Source organism: Pteropus alecto, unplaced genomic scaffold (assembly GCF_000325575.1).
Source record: "Pteropus alecto unplaced genomic scaffold, ASM32557v1 scaffold22, whole genome shotgun sequence".
Classification (NCBI taxonomy): domain Eukaryota; kingdom Metazoa; phylum Chordata; class Mammalia; order Chiroptera; family Pteropodidae; genus Pteropus; species Pteropus alecto.
The window spans coordinates 4,242,327-4,266,411 of record NW_006434839.1 but is presented as its reverse complement, the minus strand read 5'-3'; the positions used below and the strand labels follow the sequence as shown (position 1 = coordinate 4,266,411).

The 24,085-nt window shown below is 38.9% G+C and overlaps 1 protein-coding gene across 1 annotated transcript in view; it reads left to right on the top strand.

Moving 5' to 3' along the window:
- CHRM2 (cholinergic receptor muscarinic 2) overlaps positions 1–20,094 on the top strand; it is a 124,885-nt gene extending 104,791 nt beyond the window's left edge. The window contains exon 3 of the mRNA XM_006910491.2: positions 18,306–20,094. Coding sequence (XP_006910553.1) covers positions 18,353–19,753 — 1,401 coding nt within the window. The 5' untranslated portion in view covers positions 18,306–18,352 and the 3' untranslated portion in view covers positions 19,754–20,094. The remainder of the gene's footprint in view (positions 1–18,305) is intronic.
- The last annotated feature ends 3,991 nt before the right edge of the window (positions 20,095–24,085 follow it).

Below are 24,085 nucleotides of genomic sequence, written 5' to 3'. Positions count from 1 at the left end.
ATGCAAAATAATTAAAGGAGATTATCTTAAATATTTGCTTATTCTGAGTAGAGAGAGTCTGAATTTTTTAATGATACCATAAAGTTAAATATTAATAGAGATAACACATGTTCAAAATTCCCCTGTTAAAAGGGCAAATAAAAAACATCAATTATCAATAACATAAAAAATATAAAACTTCACAAATCAATAAAGCTAAAACTTCAATGGAATATTTTAGCTGATATACACAGGTTTTTTGAAATAATTTTTATTTTTATTAACAGCTATAGGAAAATAACAATCATCCATTGCTGGTGAGATTTTACTACCGAAAACCGCAAATGTATTATTTTGGCCAATGACCCAATTTTTTTAGAAATTTATTCTAAAAAAGCAATCAGAGATCTTTTTAAAAACTTATATACAAGGACATTCATTGCACCATTGTTTGAGTGAAAAATTGGAAACGACCTGTGTCACAAATAGAGGATTGTTTGTTTAAATTATAGTATGGCCACAAAACTAAATATATGGTACTTATTAAAATGATGCATTAGAAGATGATCTAGTGTCAGAGAAAAATGTCCATGTCTATCTTTATTTGAAAACTGTTATAGGCAGCAAATGCCACAGGTCACAAAGGAGGGGCCTACAGGCCGAATCTGTCCACACACGGATGTGTTTTGCTCACTTGTCAGTATTTTCTAATGTAACCAAGGTTTTAAAATTGGGAGGATACACATAAAAACTCCAGTGTATCTTTACAATTCTGAGCATCTGACAGCTCTGTGTCCACATTCCCACCTCAACCGGAGCTGAGCGGTGGAGTAGCTGCAAGCCCCTCCCGACTCTCTCTCCAAGGCCTACCTGCCATGCAGCTTGACTGTCTCTCCAAGTTCACCTACACTCAGCTTGTTTCTCTTCCCCTTTCAGTTCCCTGTCAGGTGAATCGATGTATACCCCACATGCCGTGCGATCTAAACTTTTAAAGTTTGTATGTGTAGGTAGGTGAGTGTATTTATTGCATGCTCGGGCACGCATGTAGGAAGATGTATGACAAAATTTCAACACCAGTAAAAGCTCATGGGTGCCTACATCTATACTGTAGGGTCTTCGACAGCAGGAAACTAGTTGATACTGTTCACTATTTTATCCCCTGATGTTAACTAGAAGAAAAGTATCTGGCGAATGGTCAAGTAAAGTAGCTCTCGTGGGTCAGATGTGAATGATTCAAAATCTTTTTCCTTTTGATTTACTTTTCTAATTGTTCTAACTGGAAATAAAATTCACAATAAATTTTACTTTTTTAATGACCAAAGCAGAGTGAACTTCGTAAACACAGTGAAAATCTATCGTAAATAAATCTCATTTTTAAATAAAAAAGAAAAACACACCATGCTTAATTGACACTTCACACAGAAATCTCTGGCATTGAGTTCTGCTCTGTAACACAAAACATAATACGAGAGCCGATTTATTCTTGTCTGATTTTGGAGTTTTGTTTAGATTCTGGGCTTTCGATAGAAATCGTCAAAATACCCTTCCTTACCCTCTGCAAGTTGTTGCATATCTCAAACATACCCTCTCCAGAACCTTCCTTTCATTTCCCTCCCTCCTTACAGGAATCCTTAGGCAGCAATTAAAACGATGCTATACAACCAGCATGTAAGTCACTGGACGACTATTTCTAGTCTGCCCTCTAAATAAGTCCAGCATGAAGTCACCAGCACAGAGATGTCAGTTAATTGTAGACTCAGACAGCCAGAACAACCAGACTGGGCAAGAAAACAGCCTCATCCCAAGGACACCTTTGCTCTGACATTGGAGAGAATACTCAAATGAACTTGCCAAGTAAATTGCTTTCTTTCTCTAATATATGATCTCTTGCTCTAGTGCTAAAGTCACTTTTTAATGAGTTGGTAGGTAAATATGGAGCTAAATTGAGAGAATTAGTTCATGTCTGTACATTTTCAATATTGCAAGTGAAATGAAGATACAGATAGCAATTCGAATCTCATTTTCAAGCTTTCATGGATGAAGGGTCACAGGGGGAGGCCGAGACGTACCAGGATATTGGGGGTGGGAGGCACGGTGGTAGTGACAAAGAAAACCAGCTGACGCAAAGCAGAGGCCTCTTCGGTAAGACCAGCAAAGCCCAAATGGTATAAATTCAAGAGCGAGGGAGCAGTCAGGAAAATACAAATGTGAGGCAGAAGTCAGCGAGACCGTCTCTGACCTCCCAATCAGCATCACATGGATCCTAGTAAAATTAGAATCCTGGAATGCTTTTATAGCCGAGACATTAGAGTCACACGTCCTCACTGCCACAGAGGACAAAAATCAGACTCAGAGAGGTTAAACGCGATCTCCCGGATGAGAATGCAGATTATTTAACATCACGGACCCCGCGAGTTCAGACCAACACCACCGTCTCAAAACAAACAGATCCTGAGAAACGGAGTGGGTGGGTGGAGCGGTCTCCCGTCTGCCGCCAGTCCTCTGCAGTTCCTCGGGAGGACACCATTTTACAAAATTAAACATTATGTTTGGGGGGATGAAACGTCAAAATAAAAACCCGTCCCGGATTGTGCCCCCAAGTCCCTAAATTAAAAAAAGAAAACGCACACAGTGGCTCAGGAGAAGACAGTGGGACCAGCTAGCTGCAAGAGAGCAGAATCGGTGGTTGGCATGAAAATAAGGGCAGGAAGGGAGCCTGCTGAGAGTCAGTCCTTCGGCTGCTGATGTCAGGCCGTATCAAGTCCTAAGATGAGAGGGAAACCTTCGCTTAGATAACTTGATGATTTGGGGCTGAGGCTTATCTCATGTGGTAGGTTTATTTAATTCAGTCAGCGAACTGTCTTATGGACATTATTTTCTAGTCATAATCCTCTTCTTTCCATTTATTTGTTTTTCATCCCGTATTGGAAATGGAAAGTATTCGAGTCATCGTTAATAATGCCACTTACTATTTATCACCCTTCAAAATGTATTAACAGTTAAACAGAAGTCATATAGGACACGGTTTTTGCTCCGAATGTTTGTAATCTGATGCCGTTCGTTCTGCATAATGGGATGAGCAAACAGAAGACGGAGCACGTGTTCCCTTTTCGACATGTTCACCGCCATGGTCTGGCAGCTTAGGGTTCATTTCTGGTTAACATTAGTGAACAGGGGATGATGATTAGCAAACTTATTTATTAAAAACGTGTACAGAGCCCAGTAATGAATGGTGATTATATGAACGTAAGAGGCCGTGACTTCCTGAACGTGGTTATCGCACGGGATAAATAGAGGACATCTGTGTAATTCCCATGAGCCTAAGAAACTCAAGGTTGTACTTTCTAAATAACAGAAAGCAGTCAAACGACAGTTCAAACAGAGCCATCGTGCTGTTAATAATTTTACAAACTGGTGGGTAATTCTCTTCCCACTTCTATTCCCACCGTAGCCAGAGACAACTTTTTCTTAACTTTGTGAATGAATGTCGAGGAGCATGGACCAGGAGGCTTGGTTTAAATCCCTTTGTGAGCTTTACCTCATTTAATCCTTGAAATGGATCTGCTGGCCAGGTGTTGTCACTATACAAGCCATGAGAAAACTCATTCTTGGAGAACTTAGAAACTTACTAAAAATCTGTAGTAGGCTCTGTACTCGGACTGGTGTTTGGAGCTGTCAGAGAGAAGGTAGTCAGACCTTCTGGAACATCAGCTCACGCCAGGGCTGAATCCAGAGAGAAACAACAATTCGGGCGGCAAGGATTTGCGATCGAATTCCGGTTAAAGGTCCTGGTCTGTGAGATGACTCTTGATGGCAGCTCGGTTGATGATACTGATAGTTCATTATAGTTTCTGACTTTAAGTGGCCATCACCGCCATGGAGTTCTCAATCGCCATTGCTCCTTAAGTCCTGCTGTACCTACCCTCTTCCTACTCAGTAGACAGCCTTTAGAAAGCTCTCTGAATTCCCTGTTCCTTGATGTCTCCAAAACTCCTTGAATCTTTTCTCCTCCTGAAACCTTCCCTTCCGTGCGCAAGATTAAACCCAGGGGCCATTCCGTGCTCACCTCACCTCCGGCAGGTACCCCTTTCCTCTGCTTCCTTAAGCTCCTGCGTCACCAATGATGCTTATTGCTCTTAAATATTTAGACCACTCGCCAGGGTTTTCTCCCTTCAACTTAAGTCAGCCTCATGGAAAAGGAAAGGGAAGGGAAAAGAAAAAAATACTAAGCCAAAAGTTTTCAAAGGCTTTTCCTAACCTGCTTTTCCTTCAAAACATCTTTTTTTTTTCCTACTTTGTTTTACCCTCAAGTTACAAAATAGGGGACTGTCTGTCCGCCCTGTCATATTGTTACCCCCACCAGCCCTGAGCATACACAAAACTGCATTTCATGGTTTCCTATTCTCTGGCTTTTATATTAGAAAATTTTAATCTTATTTTTGTCTTATTGGAAGTAAGTCGTAATTTTATAATTCATTTAACCCCAATGTGTGAAAATATTGTTTGGGTTCTATAAATCCATGGAGTCTCTTAGAGTAGCCATTCAAAAGTTTGTTTTTGTTTGAGAAGGAATGTGCCGTTTATACTAAGAATAAAGGCGCTGGCTATAGGTTGAGTGTTTAAAACTTGGTTAGAAAACTTGGCATTATATCTAAACAGAAATTAAACTTTATTCAAGTAGCTTCCAATCTTTATTTTAAAACATAGGTAGGAAATTCGAGGATACACTGGGCATTGTGCCACACAGAATGAAAACCACCCCACCCCGCTTCACCATCCCTGCCCCCACCATGCCCATTTTTGGTATTTCTGTAGTCTAGCTGCTTTCTCCTCTCCCTTAGACAGGGCTGCACCACTGCGACTTACTGTTTTGTACACAAAGCCATTTGTTATTTTAATAATAGTACCAAAAAAAAAAAAACCCATGGTGCAGAGCGAATCAAGCAGTCACCTTCAGCTTATAGTGGGTTTTGGAAGCCACCAAACAAGGGAAGAGCCAGAGGCAGGCTGCACACAAGTTACATTCCTAAACGCAGACCCGGACACGGAGCGGAGGATGTTCTATCACCAGGAGCAGAGACTGAGAGGCGGTCTACGAATGAGCCTTTCCTTGGAACACTTTGGTTAAGTGTTCCCATCCCAGTCAGCACACATGACCCACAGTGAAGACAGACTGGAAAGGCATAGATCTCTCACCCAGGCGTAGGATGAGAAGTGAGCCATCGCACTGTAGAGGGTCTGCTCAGCGGTCTGCGGTGGGCCAGCCGATCCTCAAAGGACTGTCAACACAGTGGGTCCCAATCCTTCGTCTCTCTGTTAGAGGTCAGCTCTACCCAGGTCATGACCCTTGGATTCTAAGAGGATGAGGCTATGCCTACCGTCTGTGGAACAGAATTTCTAGATAAATGTTTTGTAGTCACCTATCATAAATAAACTTAAGTTTCTTATTTCATTAAGCCAGTAATGGCAGAAGAGTAACATGACATGAGAGATTAAGAAATTGGCCTCTTGTAGCAGTTCCTCCAAAAACATGCCATCTCCTACATGCTACATTCACTGAATAGAGGGTGGATGAGAGAGAGGGTGAATAAACATGTAGAAGATAAGGATTTAGATAAAAAGATTGGGGAAGCCAAGAGAAATAAGCATGAGTAAGCAAGAAAAGGTTTAAAACAACTCAGTCAAGCAAACTAGAACTCGGCATAATGAATACTCTATTTTTTTTGTTGTCATTATAAGGTATTTACTTTCAGCTAGCAGAACTGCTAAGATGAAATTTTAAAAGTAGTTGTTTCTTTGAAAACAGCACTTAGAGTGCCATGGTAAAAGTAAATCACAGATTAATTTTATGCATATTCATAGACCATGTGCCACATTGCTTTAAGCACTCAGAGTTTGACTTTGAATGGAATTTTTGCTGATTTTATATTTGTTAACAATAAATCTCTTAGTTTCATTATTTGTTCTAAATTTATGTAGGGCAGAAATTTGTCATTGTCCGTCAAAAAGTTCAAAAATAAACTGATCTTCTTTCAGCTAAAATATAAGTATAGAACCTCTACATGATCTTTCTTGAATGAACAGCCGGAATTTTAAATGGAAGTTTACTTGTCTGTAACCTTTGGTTAGGAAGAGAACTAGTTACTAATTTTTAGACGGAAGTGTTTTGAAGTTTAGATCGAAGACTCTTACCATCTCAGCAGGAGTCCATAGAATGATCATGGGGTTTCCTGGGCCTTTATGATGAACGGAAGCAAATGATAAAAGTGGCATAAAATACACTCACACAAAAATAAAAATTGCTTCAAATTACTTTCTTATTTTCTTGGGAGAAATACAGAGTGGATCCATCATTCCCTTTTCTTTCTTTCTTTGATTTTATTTTTTTTATATGCTCTACTTGTTGGTTAAAACCATGTGTTAAATGATAATGGAGTTAATAATAGTGACTTCTTAATGAGCACTTGCTAGGAGCCTTGTGTATTGTGTATATTAAAAAAAATTCTGAACAGTAAATTTTATTTTTCATATTTTTTTAGGTGTAGGAAGTGGGTCAACAGATTTAAGTTCATGCAATGAAAACCTAGCAGAGATAGGTTTCAGTCTCAGATTAAACTCCAAAGCTTTATCTACTGCATCCAGAGACCCATGATAATTATTTGTGTACAAAAGTTATAGAAGGAGAAGCTAGACCACCCACAGGGAGCAAGGAGGCCCGCGCTTCTGCAGCCCATCTCTTAGAAGCATATCAAAGCCTGGTGGCCTTGGTGGCTCTCTCCCTCAAGAGGCAGCGATACTTCCTGAGAAATTTCCCTTAGACTATTAATCCTTTAAGAGCAGAGACGTTCGTTCTTTGTTTTCTTCTTCAGTGGGTTATCATCGCTTCTTTCTCAGCTAACACGCTTGCCCCATACTTGCACACGCAATGATTAGGTGAAAGAGTCCAAAGCAAATTCTCTAGCTTCTTATTGCTTTTCATTTTTTCATTGTTTCATAGATAAGTGAACTTTTTAGAGAACCCGACTCTAACGAGTTCTGTTAACGATCCAGCTATGTACGTTCCTGTCCCAGCAGATAACACAAACTAAAACTGCTTTGCTGATGGAGCCACTGTGCTGGAAGGAGACATAAAACATCCTGCCTAGCAGATCTGTGCACAAATCCCAATCCGTTCACGGTCTACCTATTTGGAGATCTTCCCTTCTCATGCATTATTTAAATACAGACATTGTATTAAATACCTCTACGGTGTGAACTGCTCAAAGTTTAGCTACTTTTCACTAGATGACATGATGGACCCGGGGATATTTACTAACCAACGTGGTATAATTCAGGAAGGGAGATGTGATTTTTGTCATAGCTTTCACACTGGGCTCATTCAACATGTAATCTCCTCCTGGGTGAAGGGAAAGATGTGGGTTCATAATTCTAGCTCAGTCTGAATGAGAGATTTGAGTTTTCAAAATGTTTGGAGAGTCTGAAGGTAAGGAGGAGTCAGGGCATTTAAATATTTAAATAGATTTGAATTAATGGCGTGGAGTGGAGGAAGAGAGGGTTGGGGTAGCACGCGATGGCGTATATTGCATATATTATGTTGTGATTTCCCTCCACCGTTATCACCAAGAAAACGGTTTTATTTCAAGCAGGTAGGAACACTGACTGTCCTGATTTACCACACAAAGCGCTGCTTTCTCTCCAACCAACTTGCTTTATTTTAACTCTAAATTAGTGCTTTACATACAAAATTCTTTGCTGAGTTGATGCAGCTTTTTATGTCCCTTCATCTCAATTGCCATTAGATCATTTAGTAAAGACTTTAATCTTCTCTCTGCTCTCATTTTACAAGTTTTAGTGGGATAACACTGGTCATTTTGCTCAGTCTAGAAATAGGCTGCAATCAGACGCTGAGGAAACAATCATTTTGTCTTTCGATTGGAAATAATAAAAATAGTTGCTGTCCATTACTCTCTACACTTCATTACTATTTTATTTTTATAGCCTCATTGAATCTGGTATGAATCATAAGCATATGAGGCCTGTGTCATTTCTGTCATTGAAAAGTCAAAGGACCCAAGAGTTAGCCTTATGGAGGTGGATTTGAGTCTTGGTTCTCTATACCTACATTCTAGGAATTGTTCCCAGATGAATGGTGGTGTCTGTTGAGCTTATACTTACAGGTGCATTTGTTTTAAAAAATGATAACCCAGAATATCATGTCTATAAAACGCAATCTGCTTAACTCTGCCTCTCATATGCAAGTATTAACTTTTCCTTCCTCTCCATAAGCCATACAACTTTGAGACGTGCTTAAAATAAATATAGATTTCTAAGTACACCTAAGTACCCTTTTCTCTACTTACCTGTTAGAAATGTGTTATCTAAATTTGTATTTTCTTTGTACCCAGAAAAGGAATTTTCCTGATACATGCACTCCCTAATCTCATCACAGCTTCTGATCCCATTTATTCTTAACTATTCTAGTCTACTCTTAACTTCCTTTCTTTAGCTTTTCTCTGAGCCTCAACTGATTTTTGTTCCTCTCTTCAAAACTGTCCTTGATCTACTAGCCAAAACTTCACATCGCATTGTGCTCCATTTCAGCTCCCGATGGAAGGCACGTGCACCATTGAAAAGAACCCTTAAAGGCTGCATTGTTTGGAATTGCTCAGCTTCTCTAGAACAACAGCTTTCATTCCAGAATGTTCCATCAGAGTCATAACAAGCCTCAATCCCTCTGCAAATTTGATTCACATGTTTAATTCAAAGCAATGAATTAACTAATTTAGAGTTATTAAACCAGCAGCCTGCCGACTTTCGGGAAAAAATAAAACAAAATAAAAAAAGCCGACTATACACATTTCCAACTTCTCAAGACCGTAAGACACAGACATTGATTCAAATACAGCTGCCTAATCATACACGACGTTCAGCAGCTCTCCGGGGATTGCTTCCATTTTCCTTGGTTAGAGGGTCCACCCCGCTTTAGCTCTGTTTGATCAGAGCGCCCCCTTCAGATAGCACCATTTACCAGATTATGTTCATTGTTGACTATACACATTTCCAACTTCTCAAGACCGTAAGACACAGACATTGATTCAAATACAGCTGCCTAATCATACACGACGTTCAGCAGCTCTCCGGGGATTGCTTCCATTTTCCTTGGTTAGAGGGTCCACCCCGCTTTAGCTCTGTTTGGTCAGAGCGCCCCCTTCAGACAGCACCATTTACCAGATTATGTTCATTGTCAATACTGGAGTTCTGTCAGATTCCTGGTACAGCCAAAAAAAAAAAAAAAAGCCTACCGTGCTTACTCAAATGGAATTTTATTTTTAAAAGTCAGAAGAATGGTTTATTCCAATTGTGTTTCATTTATAACTGTCCAGCGCTCTTTTCTTTTTGGACAGGTCGTGTGTCATGTGGAAAAACAACCAAGAGGTGCCACAGACATAGAGACAAGCACAGGGCACTAGTTAAATCACTTTCAGGCCCTTTTCCCTCTTCGTCGTGAAGTTTTTCTGGAGTAAATGGTGTTTAGGATGTGTTCTGAAGAAGGGAAGAGATAGTTTGGTGAACATGGACGGAAGTTTGTTCAACGTCAGTAGAAATAGTGTTAGTTTGACGGGCAACCCAAACTGCGAGCATGTTTACATCATAATAAGTGCTTGGAAATTCTTTAAGGTTTTCACATTGGAAAAATGCATGAGTTCTCTAATATTTGTGCTAACGTGGGAATCAAAGAGCTGCTTCAGCTACATCGCTCTTATCTACCATTTGCTTTTACATTTTTTCTTTTTTTGAAAAAAAGTGAAACTTACATACTGTAAAGCACACAAATCTTTAGGGTACACCTTGATAAATGCAATACGTTTTAAGTATGACTTTCTTTTTTCAAATAGTTTACATAATGCATATCTGGCAAAGTCTGTAGCACTGTGCTACAATTTCCTAAATGAAAAAAAAAAAAATCTTTTGCTTTCAGAATACTTTTGACACATCTTTTCAGATATAATTAAAAAGTCAGTATAAGAGAGTCAACAACTAAGTCTCATTCTGTGTTTCTGAACCTATAGGTTGTCAGGCTCGCGGCACTGGACTCAACGTCCACCGTCAGTTATATAGCACTTTCCTGAGAAGCCACTATAATATAGAATCTTGAGAACAGGGTAAAACAAAAAATGTATACAAAATGTCACACACAGCAGATATTGAGGGGAAGGAGAGAAAGAGAAGAGAAATACATGTATATGTGGAGGGTTTCTGGGAAGCCTTCTGTGTTTGCCTCATCACCATTTGACCAGCCTTCCTCCGTGGATACTTAGGCTTGGGACTTGTCATGGTACTGGTCCAGAGCTGTCTCAGGTAGCTGGGAATTTCATCAGCAGTGTGTGTCTCTCTCAGATTCTAAGCTCCCTGTGCACGCATAAGCTCTATTATGTTTGGTCGCTCAGTCCCTCTTCGCTTCCATCCTCCACAGCCCTTGAAGGCATATACAGATCACAACAGAAGCTCAAAAAGATGTTTTAGAATGAAGAAAGAAGCAGAGAAAGCCCTGGTTTCCTGACGGGCCTTATTGCTCCCTGCAGCCACCACCCCCACCACAGCTGCTCTTAGAGTGAGATTCGGGAGCTCATGAAAAAGCTCTCAGTCTGTACACTGACTCATAATGTGTTGCTGGGCTAGAAGGAAAACCTGATTAAAGGGGAGGGGAAAAGTGGAAATTACTCCATTTCTGCCTCACGTTGTCAAAGTATCAGTGCGGAATATCAATAATGCCAGCTATGAAAGCCGCATTGTTTTCTGAGCCCCAGGCCAGAACTCCCCATTATTTGCAAGTAAAATTGAAAGACACTCATAAGGGCCATCATAATGTAAGCAAACTGTGTTATTATCTATGACATTAATATTAAAACTGTATATGTTGAAACCTTTCTTTAGAGAAGGGGACCTGGTTCCCCAGGATGTCTTTAAAATACCTCTCTCTAGGTCTCTTTTCTTTCTTTCTTTTTCTCTCGAGCATCATTGATGGCAGGAATGACTGATCCCTGATGGAGGAACAGCCCTATCGAAGCCTGTTAAATACTTAGACCAAAGCTGTTTATGAATTAGTGGGATTAATTGAATGTTTAGAAGATGAAAAAACAGAGTATAGACTCTATAGCTCAGTGGTCATCTCTTCCATTATGTACATTTTAAAATAAGTTTCATTAGCTGTCTACTTGATAACAGTTTAAAATTAACATATCTAATAATAATATTAAATCAGCAATGATGATAATATTAATAAGGCAGAGAAGAGATGATGAGTAAGTTTTCTAGACTGTCACCTGCTAATTCCTCAGTAGGTATAGTCTTATCTCTAATGACAGTCTAATATTTTACTATATTATCCTTATTTCATTTTTCCCGAATAGTAGTATTTTATACTGAAAACTAGATATCTATACATAATATTGTTGAAGTAAACTTATAATTATCTCAGGACAGACTGTGGTGTTTAGCTCTTATATACGCAGTTTAAAAAGCTAAGATGGGCCTTATTACTCATTCAGTGGAGAGACTATCAGGCAACACCAGTGAGGCTGATAATTTTATCCCTAGTGTTTGCTCAACGATTAGGCTACTTCTTAGAGATCGATGTCCGAGAGAGACAGACAAACACTCAGAACACCCTGCCATTTTTGGTAATGTATTCAACTAGCAGCAGAAACCAGAAAGCTATAAAAAGTATATACACCAAGATTACATTTTAAAAACGAAAATTAAATAAATACAAACAGTCATAAATTCAACTTCGTGGGAATTCCTCTTAATTTCTTGTTCTGAAGTTTTGTTATACAATTACATATTTTCTCTCTCTAGATTCCAGTTATCAATCATGGATTTCTTTTTTCCCGACTTGTCATCTTCTTCTAGAAAACTTTTTCAGTGAATTGGGTTTTGTGTCACAGTTTGGCGTAGTAGAAAGAACGTGGTCCTAGGAGTCAGATACTACCCAGTGTTTGCTGGCTTTTTGATTATTGTCATCTGTAAAACTGAAAAAGACGATACTACTTTTCAGGGTTATTGTGAGAATTAAATTAAATAAAATTATGTGAAAAAATTCTAGCACTTAGGTTATTCGTGTATTGATAAATTCATTATTAGCTTATCACATTGCGGATGCACCTATGAAGTGATCATTATATATCGGGCATCCTGCATGGCTCAGGCAGAGTGTAAAGAAAGTCTCATTTATGTTATTTAATCTCCACTATGTATCTAAATATTTATTAGAATGTACTTTTTAAATATTTTCATTTACATCGCCTCTGTAACTTCATAAAAATATTACTGTAAATGTTTAGAACTTCTACGTAAATGAATACTCTTGTGAGAGGTTATATATCAGTTAACGGGGTGATATATTTTTATGATGATTGCTTTTAGGAAAATGCTTTAAATATTAAATGTTACATATTTTCATGGGTAGAGACTCACTCTGTATCTTATTGTGAATCTCTGCTACGTAAAGTCACAATTTTAACCTGGCCACAACGATCTGGTGTTGTTTACACCAAGAACACAACTTGAAATTGGGGCAAAGGGTTTAGTCCTGGCAGGTCAGAGAGGCAAATGTATAGGGCACACATTTGTTGCTAGGTAAGACTGTCCCTCAGAACAAACAATAAATATTTGTAGGAGAGTCTGGAGTCAGGCACTTGGGGTTTGAATTTCACATAACTTAATTTTTTGATTGCTAGTTCAACATTTATAAATATATAAATTACCCCAGGAGTTGCTGTGAAGAGTAATTATGCTCAGTACATGTTAATTATTATTAATATTATCATTGATAATTGAGTATTATTAATATCATTGATGATTTCATATTATTAATAATGTAAATCATTGAGAATAACTATTATAACTATCACTCCATCCCATTTCTCCTCACTCTGACACATATACACACTTTTCTGTGAGCTATTAAGAAAGGTAATTAATTTATACCCATTTAACAAATGTGAATATTAATAGCATTTATTTAATAGTTAACACTTACAGATCATGTTTCAGGGACATTATCTCACTTTGATCCCTACCATAATGCTAGAAGAAAAATAGGGTACTTATTATTCCTGTTCAAGAAAAAAAGAACATTAAGGTTCATAGAAGTTAAGTAACATGATCGGACTCATACAGCTAATAATTAAGAGTAGAGATTAGTACCCCCGACTTTACAAGGATAATATTAGATCATGATACATTCCTCGCCGGTACGTATAGGAACTCAAGTACTGAAGAAACTAAGGGCAGAAAAATTTTTTCCTCATAAATTTCTATAATACTTTCAGGACTTAGTCATCGACATTGTAAAATACCTAATGGATTATTATACACTTGCCATATTAAGACGTCGAGTCAGTCCTTTGAAGTTCCTCTTCGTTGTTTAGTCTGCTGGGATTATGTTATTTCATCAACGACAGAACAATTACTGTTTTAACAAGATCCTAGGCTGCCACACCAGAAGTAAAAACTTTTACAGAAGTGTAAACAGCAGAGGTGACAAGAGGTTGACAAAAAGAAGCTGTTTTCCATAGTAGGAGAAGGGCATTCCTCGCCGAGCTAGCGCATCACACGGGGAGAAAGAAATGCAGTCCTCAGACACTGCTTGCTTCTAAGGAAATGTTTCCCATTTTTACATACAGCATTAGTAGAAACAAGCAAATGTTATAACTGTAAAAACGTAGAGGATCTGATAGCAACTAATGATGTTAACATGAGACCTTTACTATGTTTTCTACCTGGGTCCCTCAAACCGACTCTGCCTTATCCGGCGTCCTCTGGGGATAGTTCACCATTGTACAGATGCTTAACACTTTCACATATCATTGGGTGAAATATAATTCTCAGATGGGGAAAGGAGAGAAAACGTATCCCACCAAAGGGTAAGGATGTACGTTTTAGTTGCAGATCATTTACTCACTAGCCTCGAAACCAAGGACACTGTTTAATTTCTTATCACCTCAGCTTCCTTCTTCAGAAAAAGGGGATGCTAGGACCTGTTCTGTATGTTTTATAGAGTTGTTTATATTAAGTGTGACAACATATGTTTGAGAGACCTACATTCGTGTTTTCTTTTAGATGTGTGTGTGTGTGTGTGTGTGTGTGTGTGTGTGTGTGTTTAGTTGAAAATGCAGTGCATGCTCATGGTAAACAAGAAGGAAAAGGAGGAAGGAAAAAACAAAGCAAAATAAACAATATGAAAAGAGATAGAGTGAGAACCACGCAGCTCTGTGTTATCGTAAAGTTTTACCGTAATAATCGTTACTGTTGTTAGCGCAAGTGCGGGCAAAACCCAGATGTCCACAGGCGAATCACTTATTCTGACAGTTTCTTAATCTATAAAAGAAGAGATCAAACAAGTTTATTTTTACCATAAATGGTATATTTACACATTATTCTCCAGAGGAAGTCACCAAAAAGCTTTTTAAAACTAAACTATAGTTCTACAATTTATTAAAACAAATGTGAAAAATAAAAGTGTCAAACAGGACACTCACAAAAGAAATGTTTGGTATTTTCCAAAGTTTATTAAAATGAACATTGTGTGAAATATATATATAATTCAATTCCAAAAATGTCCATGAATTTGATGAAGAGACAAAAGCAAACTTATAAGCAAAGGAGAATTCTGATCCTATATTTGCCTTAGCTAATAAGGAAATAGCTAGAATAATGATCGAATTAGTGAAATTTTAAAAAGTGAAAGAAAAGTGAAAAAAATGGCTATTGAAACCATTTCTATTGGGTAAATAAGGGTTGCAATAATAATATTAATTGTTGATCCTGTGTTGATTCCACAAACATTTTTTGAGCGCCAGTTATACTTCAGACAGTGATCTGGATGGTGGGGCAACAAAGACTAAGAAATCAAAATTCACTGGTCCTCTAGTGAAGGAGAAAAATAGATGGGCATATAAATCAGTGTCCTCTGGGGTCAAAGGTATGAACAAGGGATCTACAAAAAATAGAAACCCGAAAGACTCCTCGCTATCTGAAAAAAGTGCTCAGCCTCTCTAGTAATCAAAGAAATACGAATTACAACAAAAAGCTACACTTTACCTCTCTGGAAGTGGCAAATATTAGGAAGTCGCATAACCACGATTGTTTGAAGGTTATTGAGAAATGGGGCTGACCTGGTCGGAGTGGGGCGCCGCTGCAGCCGTCCAGGAGAATATGGCAATAGTCAGAATCCATACACCCACACTTTGATCCAGTGGCCTCACTCCCGGACGTTCACAATAGGGAAATTCATGCTCACGGCCATGACACAATGTGAAAATTTCAATGTCGGCACCACTTCGAGCAGTTTGAGACAGACTGCATACTAGAGAAATATCTAAGAAAAAAATGTCATGGGAGCAATACATTTGAGATAGCTAGAGCAACATAAAAACATAGTATTGAGTGAAAATGAAAAGAAACATCAAAAGCTAGAACACAGGATTGTTTAGTAAATTAAGATCATGGGGGAGAAAAACATATTTTCCAGAGATGAATATCTAGCCAAAGAAATAGCCTAAGCGATTCATGCAAGTTCTAATGGAGAGAAGGGGTAATGAGACATGAGAATTAAAAAGGAAGGCAGGAAAATATTGATAACATAAAAATAAGAGGAAGACCTTGCAGAAACTAATGAGGATGTTAGTTATAGTGTAAGGAGTATGATTAACTCGGCTTAACACTTGACATTCAGATAACTCTAACCTAAACAAACAAGGGAGTAAGAGCAACAGAACAGAATAAAATGACACCAAGATGTGCAGTGGACACAGAAGGTGCAAACCAGCTAGGCCAGGAGCTATCGGAAGGATTTCATAGAGTTGATGCCTGAAGGCTGGGTAAGAGGCACAGGTGAGATGCGAAGGTGTGGGATGAAGGAGGTCGGGGAGATGATTTTAAGGTAGGAGGGAGGAAGGGAAAATGGCATGAATTCGTAAAACACAATGTCGTGTTTGGAGAACTGCATTAATTCCCTTTGATGGGACCTATTTAGAGAAGTGTCTAAGATACTTCTGGAAAGATGCAAGGGGGCAAGATTCCAAATTTTATCAAGGGCTTAATTATGCCAAGGATAGAGGTAGGTAGGGCCTGACATAAGAAAATGGAAGTGAAAAAGGTATAAATTCAAACGATCTTTCAGAGGTCATAGGAAGAGGGTGAGGCCAAGAGACGGTTTAGAATTTTAATTTGAGCGCTTTGATAATGGTAATATGATTCACAGAGATGGGCCAAACAGGAAAATTCTGGAAGGGAATATGGCAAGTTCCATTTCATCTAAACTACTCTCTCAATTAAACTTTTCAAAAGTTTCTCTATGACTTAAGACTAGTTCAGACTCTTCCATTGGGACTTTATGATGAGAACTCTATATGTGTCTCCAACCTTATGTGTTATGATTTAATAAAACCAAACTCCTCACAATACCCAGCGAGGAATTTAAGATTAAGGAAAGAGTACCCTGCTCCTCAACTCAGTACACAGGAGACACTGGGAATGTTTATGGGATGGATGAGGACTGAACCAACAGTTCAGTATATGAGGGTCGGACAGTTCAGAATGGATCAAATTTTAAAAGAGATAAGAGAGGCTTTACAAGTGTTTTGTAACATGGCTTACAGGTTGTGAATCGGGAGGTCTGGGGATATTACATAGCTTGCTGTCATGTGCTTTATAAATATGGTTTCCCGATTTTTACTTTTGTTTTTGTTCTGCAGAAATTTCAAATAATTGTGTAGTACTTAACACACATTTTTTTTGTTCTGGCTTCTGTTTGGGGTCTTTTTTCATTAAGGCCAACCTCTCTCCCAAAAAACTGTTAAGTTGTTTTTTAAAAATGCTTGAAGATAACTTGCTCTCCAAGCAGAATAAACCCTTTGTTTAAAAGCCGTGCTGTGAAGGTGCTTAGCAAACTATTTTACTACATGGATTTCAAGGAAAAACCACTGTAGTTCACATCCTTATTTTCTAACTAGTAGGATCTGAATTAATAGAGATGTCCGACTTTTGAAATACTGTTAATTTCTTAAGACTTTCTGATACACACATGACCCGCATTGATTTTGTCAACTTTGGCTAGTTTTTCTTTCAGAAGCTGTGTCTCCAGAACTGTGTCAATGCTCATTTGATGGACTCTTAACTTTCTTTCCTATGCCTCCAACATACTTCTTCCCTCATGAACAATTACTCAATTGTAACCAGACTTTGGTAGTATTATCTGGAAAATGGCGATTATGTCTTTACTTAAACACAACAGAGTTTGGCGGCAGAAAGTCCACTCGGGTTTAATAATTGCTTCTTAACCAACCCATTGCTGCTGCCAGCGAATATGCCTCTCCCAGGCCGGAATCTTGTCTTAATCGTCACTGAATACTCAGCATATATATCACAGTACCTAATACAGAGAAGTGACTCCATCAGTATGTGAAGACAAAGTGAACGAAAGAATGAACAAACTAAGGTTCCTAGTCTCATCTCTGTCATTGACTTGATATGTGTATAAATCATTTAACCTTGCTGGGCCCCAGTTCCTCCTTCTGCTAAACAAATATAAACCCTAGCCTGAACACCTATAGGAAGAATAGGAAGATAGTCGACTTAGTGGTGATTTGAAAAATAAGACATTCAGGAAATTGACACAATCATATCAATATACATTAATACATAACTTCATATAAAGATGTGGAATATTAGAAATGCTAATTATGTGATACTGGCTATAAATGTAAAACAGAGGTCAGAGAATCATATTCTTTGTGTAAAGTGTATTGGCTAATAAAGTACTATTATATTATCTTTATTATCATTAGCAGTATTATTATGAAAAAGAGCTGTCAGGTGGATAGGTGTTATTAACTATAAAAGTCATAACTCAATATTATAAGTTTTATGCTTTCTTTCATAATTTTGTTCCCACATCGGTTTATTAATTGTTTTGCTCATACTAGAAACTTCTTGGAAGTTTTATGTATAATTTTGATTTATTTAGGTCACTTTATAAACATTATACTCAGTTTAATTGATTGATGATAGTAGATCATTAGATAGCTGGACAGACAGATGATTCTACCTAGATATGGTCACATTCACACTGTTTTCAGACTTTCAATACATTGCCAGCCCGAAAGGATCTTGTGAATCCTTCTTTTAATTGGGGTATGTAGGCCCGATAAAAATGTAGAAGAAGGAAGGTTTGGAGGAAAGCAATGTGGTTCAAAAGGAAGGAATCTAATATATTTTAAAGCACTGTTTATATTTGTTAATTTTATTCTATTTCCCTGCAGGTTTAAATGTTCATTTGGCTACTTGACTCCCGATTAGAGAACACAAAATGAATAACTCAACCAACTCTTCTAACAGTGGCCTGGCTTTGACCAGCCCTTATAAGACATTCGAAGTGGTGTTTATTGTCCTTGTGGCTGGATCGCTCAGTTTGGTGACCATTATTGGGAACATCCTGGTCATGGTCTCCATTAAAGTCAACCGCCACCTCCAGACCGTCAACAATTACTTTTTGTTCAGCTTGGCCTGTGCTGACCTCATCATTGGCGTTTTCTCCATGAACTTGTACACCCTCTACACTGTGATTGGCTACTGGCCTTTGGGCCCTGTGGTGTGTGACCTTTGGTTAGCCCTGGACTATGTGGTCAGCAACGCCTCAGTGATGAATCTGCTCATTATCAGCTTTGACAGGTACTTCTGTGTCACAAAACCGCTCACCTACCCTGTCAAGCGGACCACGAAAATGGCAGGGATGATGATTGCAGCCGCCTGGGTCCTCTCCTTCATCCTCTGGGCTCCAGCCATCCTCTTTTGGCAGTTCATCGTAGGGGTGAGGACTGTGGAGGATGGGGAATGCTACATTCAGTTTTTCTCCAACGCGGCTGTCACCTTCGGTACTGCCATCGCGGCCTTCTATTTGCCAGTGATCATCATGACCGTGTTATACTGGCACATATCCCGGGCCAGCAAGAGCAGGATAAAGAAGGACAAGAAGGAGCCCGCGGCCAACCAAGACCCGGTTTCTCCAAGTCTGGTTCAGGGAAGGATCGTGAAGCCAAACAATGACAACACGCCTGGCAGTGACGATGGCCTGGAGCACAACAGAATCCAGAACGGCAAAGCCCCCAGAGACGCTGTGACTGAAAACTGTGTCCAGGGGGAGGAGAAAGAAAGCTCCAACGATTCCACCTCAGTCAGTGCCGTCGCCTCTAATTTGAGAGATGATGAAATAACCCAGGATGAAAACACGATTTCCACTTCCTTGGGCCATTCCAAAGATGAGAACTCTAAGCAGACATGCATCAAAATTGTCACCAAGACCCAAAAGGGCGATTCATGTACCCCGACTAATACCACTGTGGAGCTAGTTGGTTCTTCAGGTCAGAATGGAGATGAAAAACAGAACATTGTAGCTCGCAAGATTGTGAAGATGACGAAGCAGCCCGCAAAAAAGAAGCCTCCTCCATCTCGGGAAAAGAAAGTGACCAGGACGATCCTGGCTATTCTGTTGGCCTTCATCATCACGTGGGCCCCATACAATGTCATGGTGCTGATCAATACCTTCTGTGCGCCCTGCATCCCCAACACGGTGTGGACCATTGGGTACTGGCTCTGTTACATCAACAGCACCATCAACCCTGCCTGCTACGCACTTTGCAACGCCACGTTCAAGAAAACCTTTAAACACCTTCTCATGTGTCATTATAAGAACATAGGCGCTACGAGGTAAAACGTCTTAGGGAAGAAGGAAGGCCGTCGAGAGGAGCTTGGGAAGAAGAAAGGGGTCAAGAGCTAGTTTTAAAATCTCTGCCGTCGCACTTCACAGTCTTATTACGGACGCGCAGTTACGGAGCCCAGCAGTGACACTCTCATCCCGCCTATGCCCCAGTGTGAGAAACTTGCACCTTATAAACCCCGTCGGTGCAGGGGCGATGAGGCCGTGAAAGAGACGTGTTGGAACTGTGGATTGAAAGGATGAGCTACATTTTCTCATCGTCTCTTGAAGAAGGGCTTCTGAATCTACAACAGTCCGTCTCTGCACAAAAAGAAAAATAACCTCGCTCCGTTTTTCCCCACCCTGTTTTGTTTTGCTCCCGTGTGTTTATATAAGGATGAAAGGTCACAGTTACAAGCTAACGTGGAGACTTAAAGAGATAGACAATGGGGAAGTGAGGAAAGGCAATCAAAAGGATGTAGAAATGGTCTCCAGCGTGTTAAGCGTATATTATTATTTGGTTATGGTTTTATTTGGAGGATTGCAATGTAATAAATGCTTTTTTTTTTTTTTACCTCCCCTTTTCCCGCCATCAAAAGCAAGCAAGCAAACAACCCAACCGGATCACATCATTATTTTTCTCGTTATGGCATTGGTTTTTGTACTTCCCTGTTCTACATTGTATAAGGGCAAATTCTGCAGGACTATCCCGAAAATCCAACCAGGGACAGCAAAGAATATGGGCGTTTCACCCCTGCCCACCTGTTCTTTGCATTCTTCGAGAGTATGAAGGCCTGGAAGGATGTAGTCCACTTATGGTTCTTTATGTGAAATGTTTTCACCAGTCTGGTTTTCTCCTAAACTAGCATCTTATTTTAATAGCTTTCATAATATGTAAACATGCTTGAGAAGCCAAAGTGATTTTTTTTTTTTTTTAGTCGAGGTGTCATCAAGCGAAATAATAGTCATTCTAGTTAGAAATAAGAAAATAGGTGGAAAGGGCAATTTGTTTCAACCTGAATCTTCCTGACCCATGTATAAAATGCTAACTTAGAAAACATGAATTCATGGCCTTTGTCAGCAAGAAGAGGATGCTATTTACTTTTTTTTCTTTCGGAATTCCAAATAGGATTAAGGTACTCACATGGCACCAGTGACTTCTGGGTCACTTCCCCAGAGATTAAGACCATCTCTTCAATGCCTTCTAAGGCCGATATTCAATTTATAGTCAAGCGAGGTTGTTTATAACCATCCTGTGACCCAGTTGAGGAAAAAAAAAAAAAGTAATTGAAAACATTTACTGAAACCACATGTTCCACATCCCCCAAATTGTCAATTCTCCCTAAAATTTTTTAACTTCAAAATTCTATCAAGAGAAGTATAGTAACCTTTGTGACAGAAAAGTAATGGATGACTAAACAGAAGCCAGGTGAGCTCAATCGAATCTGAAAGAAAATTGTAGGTGGCTGAACTTATGGCTTTATGAAGAGTCTTGTCCATGTAGAGACTTTTTATTTGGTAGCCCAAATAAATATATGATTATGTTGTTCACATTTAACTAGTTATTGTTATTCATCATTTGTTTTCTTACTATATTTACTATAGTCTTCAAATCAGATTTTCTAAAGATGGCCCAATCAATAGAAATCAGACTTCTAAAAGCCTTTCGAATTTCATATTTTACCTTTTAGATTTATGGTCTTTATATCTTGGCCAGTAATATCTGTGTGAGTTGCATGATGAATTTGTCAGTATTAGACCTTAGCACTTTAATTAGATTTATCGCGTGTGACTTGCCTCACTGATGGCATCTCAACAATTTTGAGAGTTAAAAAAAGCACAATGTAAACAACAACAAAAAAGAACAGTAAGGAGCAAATTGCCAACAACATTTGTACTTGAGTTACCCTTGATACAGATAACTTCTTGTCTGAATAATTTCATTTTCCCCCAAAATCTTCTATGTATAAATATATTGCATCAATTCACACAGATTTCTTTACAGTTACATCAGTGTAAACTTTTACATTTTAAATCTATATTTATTTTTATTTGATTTCTTCAAATCAATGAATAAATTGAGTAGAAGAAACCAATAGAGTGTTTGGTTCCCTGTAAACAAAACAATGGATTGGCTGAATATTCCCCTTATTAACTTGTTGTACTATTATGATGTAAATTCAGCTTTAGTCGGGATGAACTCTGGGATTCAAGGACTCTGGTTCTCTTTTTGTCTGGCCTGACAATCCAACTCAGCTTGAATCAAGTTGGCTGTTCCTCTCCATTGCCATTGCGTCCTTCTCTTTCTTCCTTTTATTTTTGATTTGTGCCATGGCCACGGTGACCTTATTGGAAGAGAAAGCATCAAGTATTAAAGAAAGGAACTGCAGATAGACTGACACATCATGGAAGCTTTGTCAACTGGAATCAAAAAAATGGCAAGAATACTGAAAATCATAGCTGACTAGAAACACGGAGACTGGACTCACAGGTCCGCATTAACTGCTGCTGGATTTGTTTGTGTCAGCGGCTCTCAACCAGGGATGATTTTGCCCCCCAGGGGACACTTAACAATGTGTGGAGACGTTTTTTGGTTGTCATGGCTGCGGGAAGGGCTGTTGGCACCTAGTGGATAGAGGCCAGGGATGACCTCTAAACAGATTACAATGCACAGGACAGCCTTCCCCTCCCCCCAACAAAAAATTAGTGGCTCAAAATGTCAGTAGTGCCAAAGTTGAGAAACCCTGGTCTGTTTTAAGGGATTCTAGAGCTTGCTTTGTATAAGTGGGGAAATAATCCTGTATCACTATTAGAACATCAATGAAAATTGCTCACCTGTTTGAAAAAGGTAATGCTCACCAATCGTGTATCAGACACGCTGTCATCCGTCCAGTCTGGTGTATTGTCATTCGCAGATCGGGAACACAGGCCACAGCTACATATCCAAAATCATCATATCGGGCACATGGCATGTTGTTTCCAACATCTTAATGTCAGATTATGATTGCCAGAGACCAGTCAATTGAGGGTTCAGTAGTTGGCCGTTAAAATGGTTGCGGTTGATGTGGTCAGTTGTCTATGAGCTGACATTTTTCCTTTCAAAAACACTAAGAACCTCTTTCAGAAACAATATGATTCATCTCCTTTGTTTTCCCTAGAAAGGTGAATATCTGTCAAGAATTTCTTCTCTCCTCAAAGCAATAATGTAAATATCACAGAGCGGTCTTACAAGAAGAGGAGATTAAGAATGTGAAAAAGCCAGGTCATTTCTTCAAAAAAGAAATGCTTGCCCTTGCGCCAGTCCATCATTAACTTAATGGCATATCTCAAGTGTTAGGACAAAGTCACCAATATGGTAAGTCCCATGGGATGAGCTTTCCTGTTAGGATGTGGACGCTGGAGGTCTCACATACTCCTGCTCTTTGTCCATTCACCGCTTTTTCAGTCCTGAAGATCTGACACTGAAGGAGATGGGAGTTCAAACCGATGACAATATACACTTAGAAATGCAATCTACTTTTTTTTCCTCCTACTTAGTTCATCGATAGTGGCCTTTCCCCCAGTTTGATAATGTCCCTTTCAACAACCACAGCACCAGTGTTGCAAATAGATTAGGGAAGCACCCAAAGCTGGATGAATTGTGCAAAGCATACTATCAGCATGTATATACAATACCATGCCTCTTCGATATGCTTCTCTTAAAAGGGTGCACGCTGCAGCATGAACTGTGTGCATATTTAATGTATCTTCCTGAAATATGCTGTATGCCTAATATATACATATTCTATAAATAAAGTAATGAAATGTATAATAGAAATTCATATTTCTGTATGCAAATAAATATATTATACACAAAATCTTAATATGAGATATAGTATATGTTGCTTCGGAGTAACAAGAATAGATTTTATTGCCCAATTGTCAAAGTTTTATTTGCGTTTGAAGGAAGAGATTTAAGAATGGCCCAAATCCTACCCATATTACCATTAATCTGTTTTATTATGTTTGAAAGCATGGCACTGATTTTAAATATGTCATTAAGACATATATTAATACATCTTTGCTGGTGTCACCCCATGTGACAACAATACTTTTTGCTCCTGCCCTTCTGATAGGCCTGTGACTAGCATCTTCCTGGCTGTCGCTGTTCCAGCAGCTGTGTTGATCCCACGTCTGATTGCCTGATGCAACTGCAACCAGTTCATTGACACACAGCTTCGTTCTCCTCCAAATTAACTGATTTTTGCCAAATAAAAAATAATCACACTGGGAGGACAGAATAACCTTCAAAATGTTTTTCATTCTGAAAAACTAGGTAAAAATTGTGCAAGCGTATTTATAAACCGC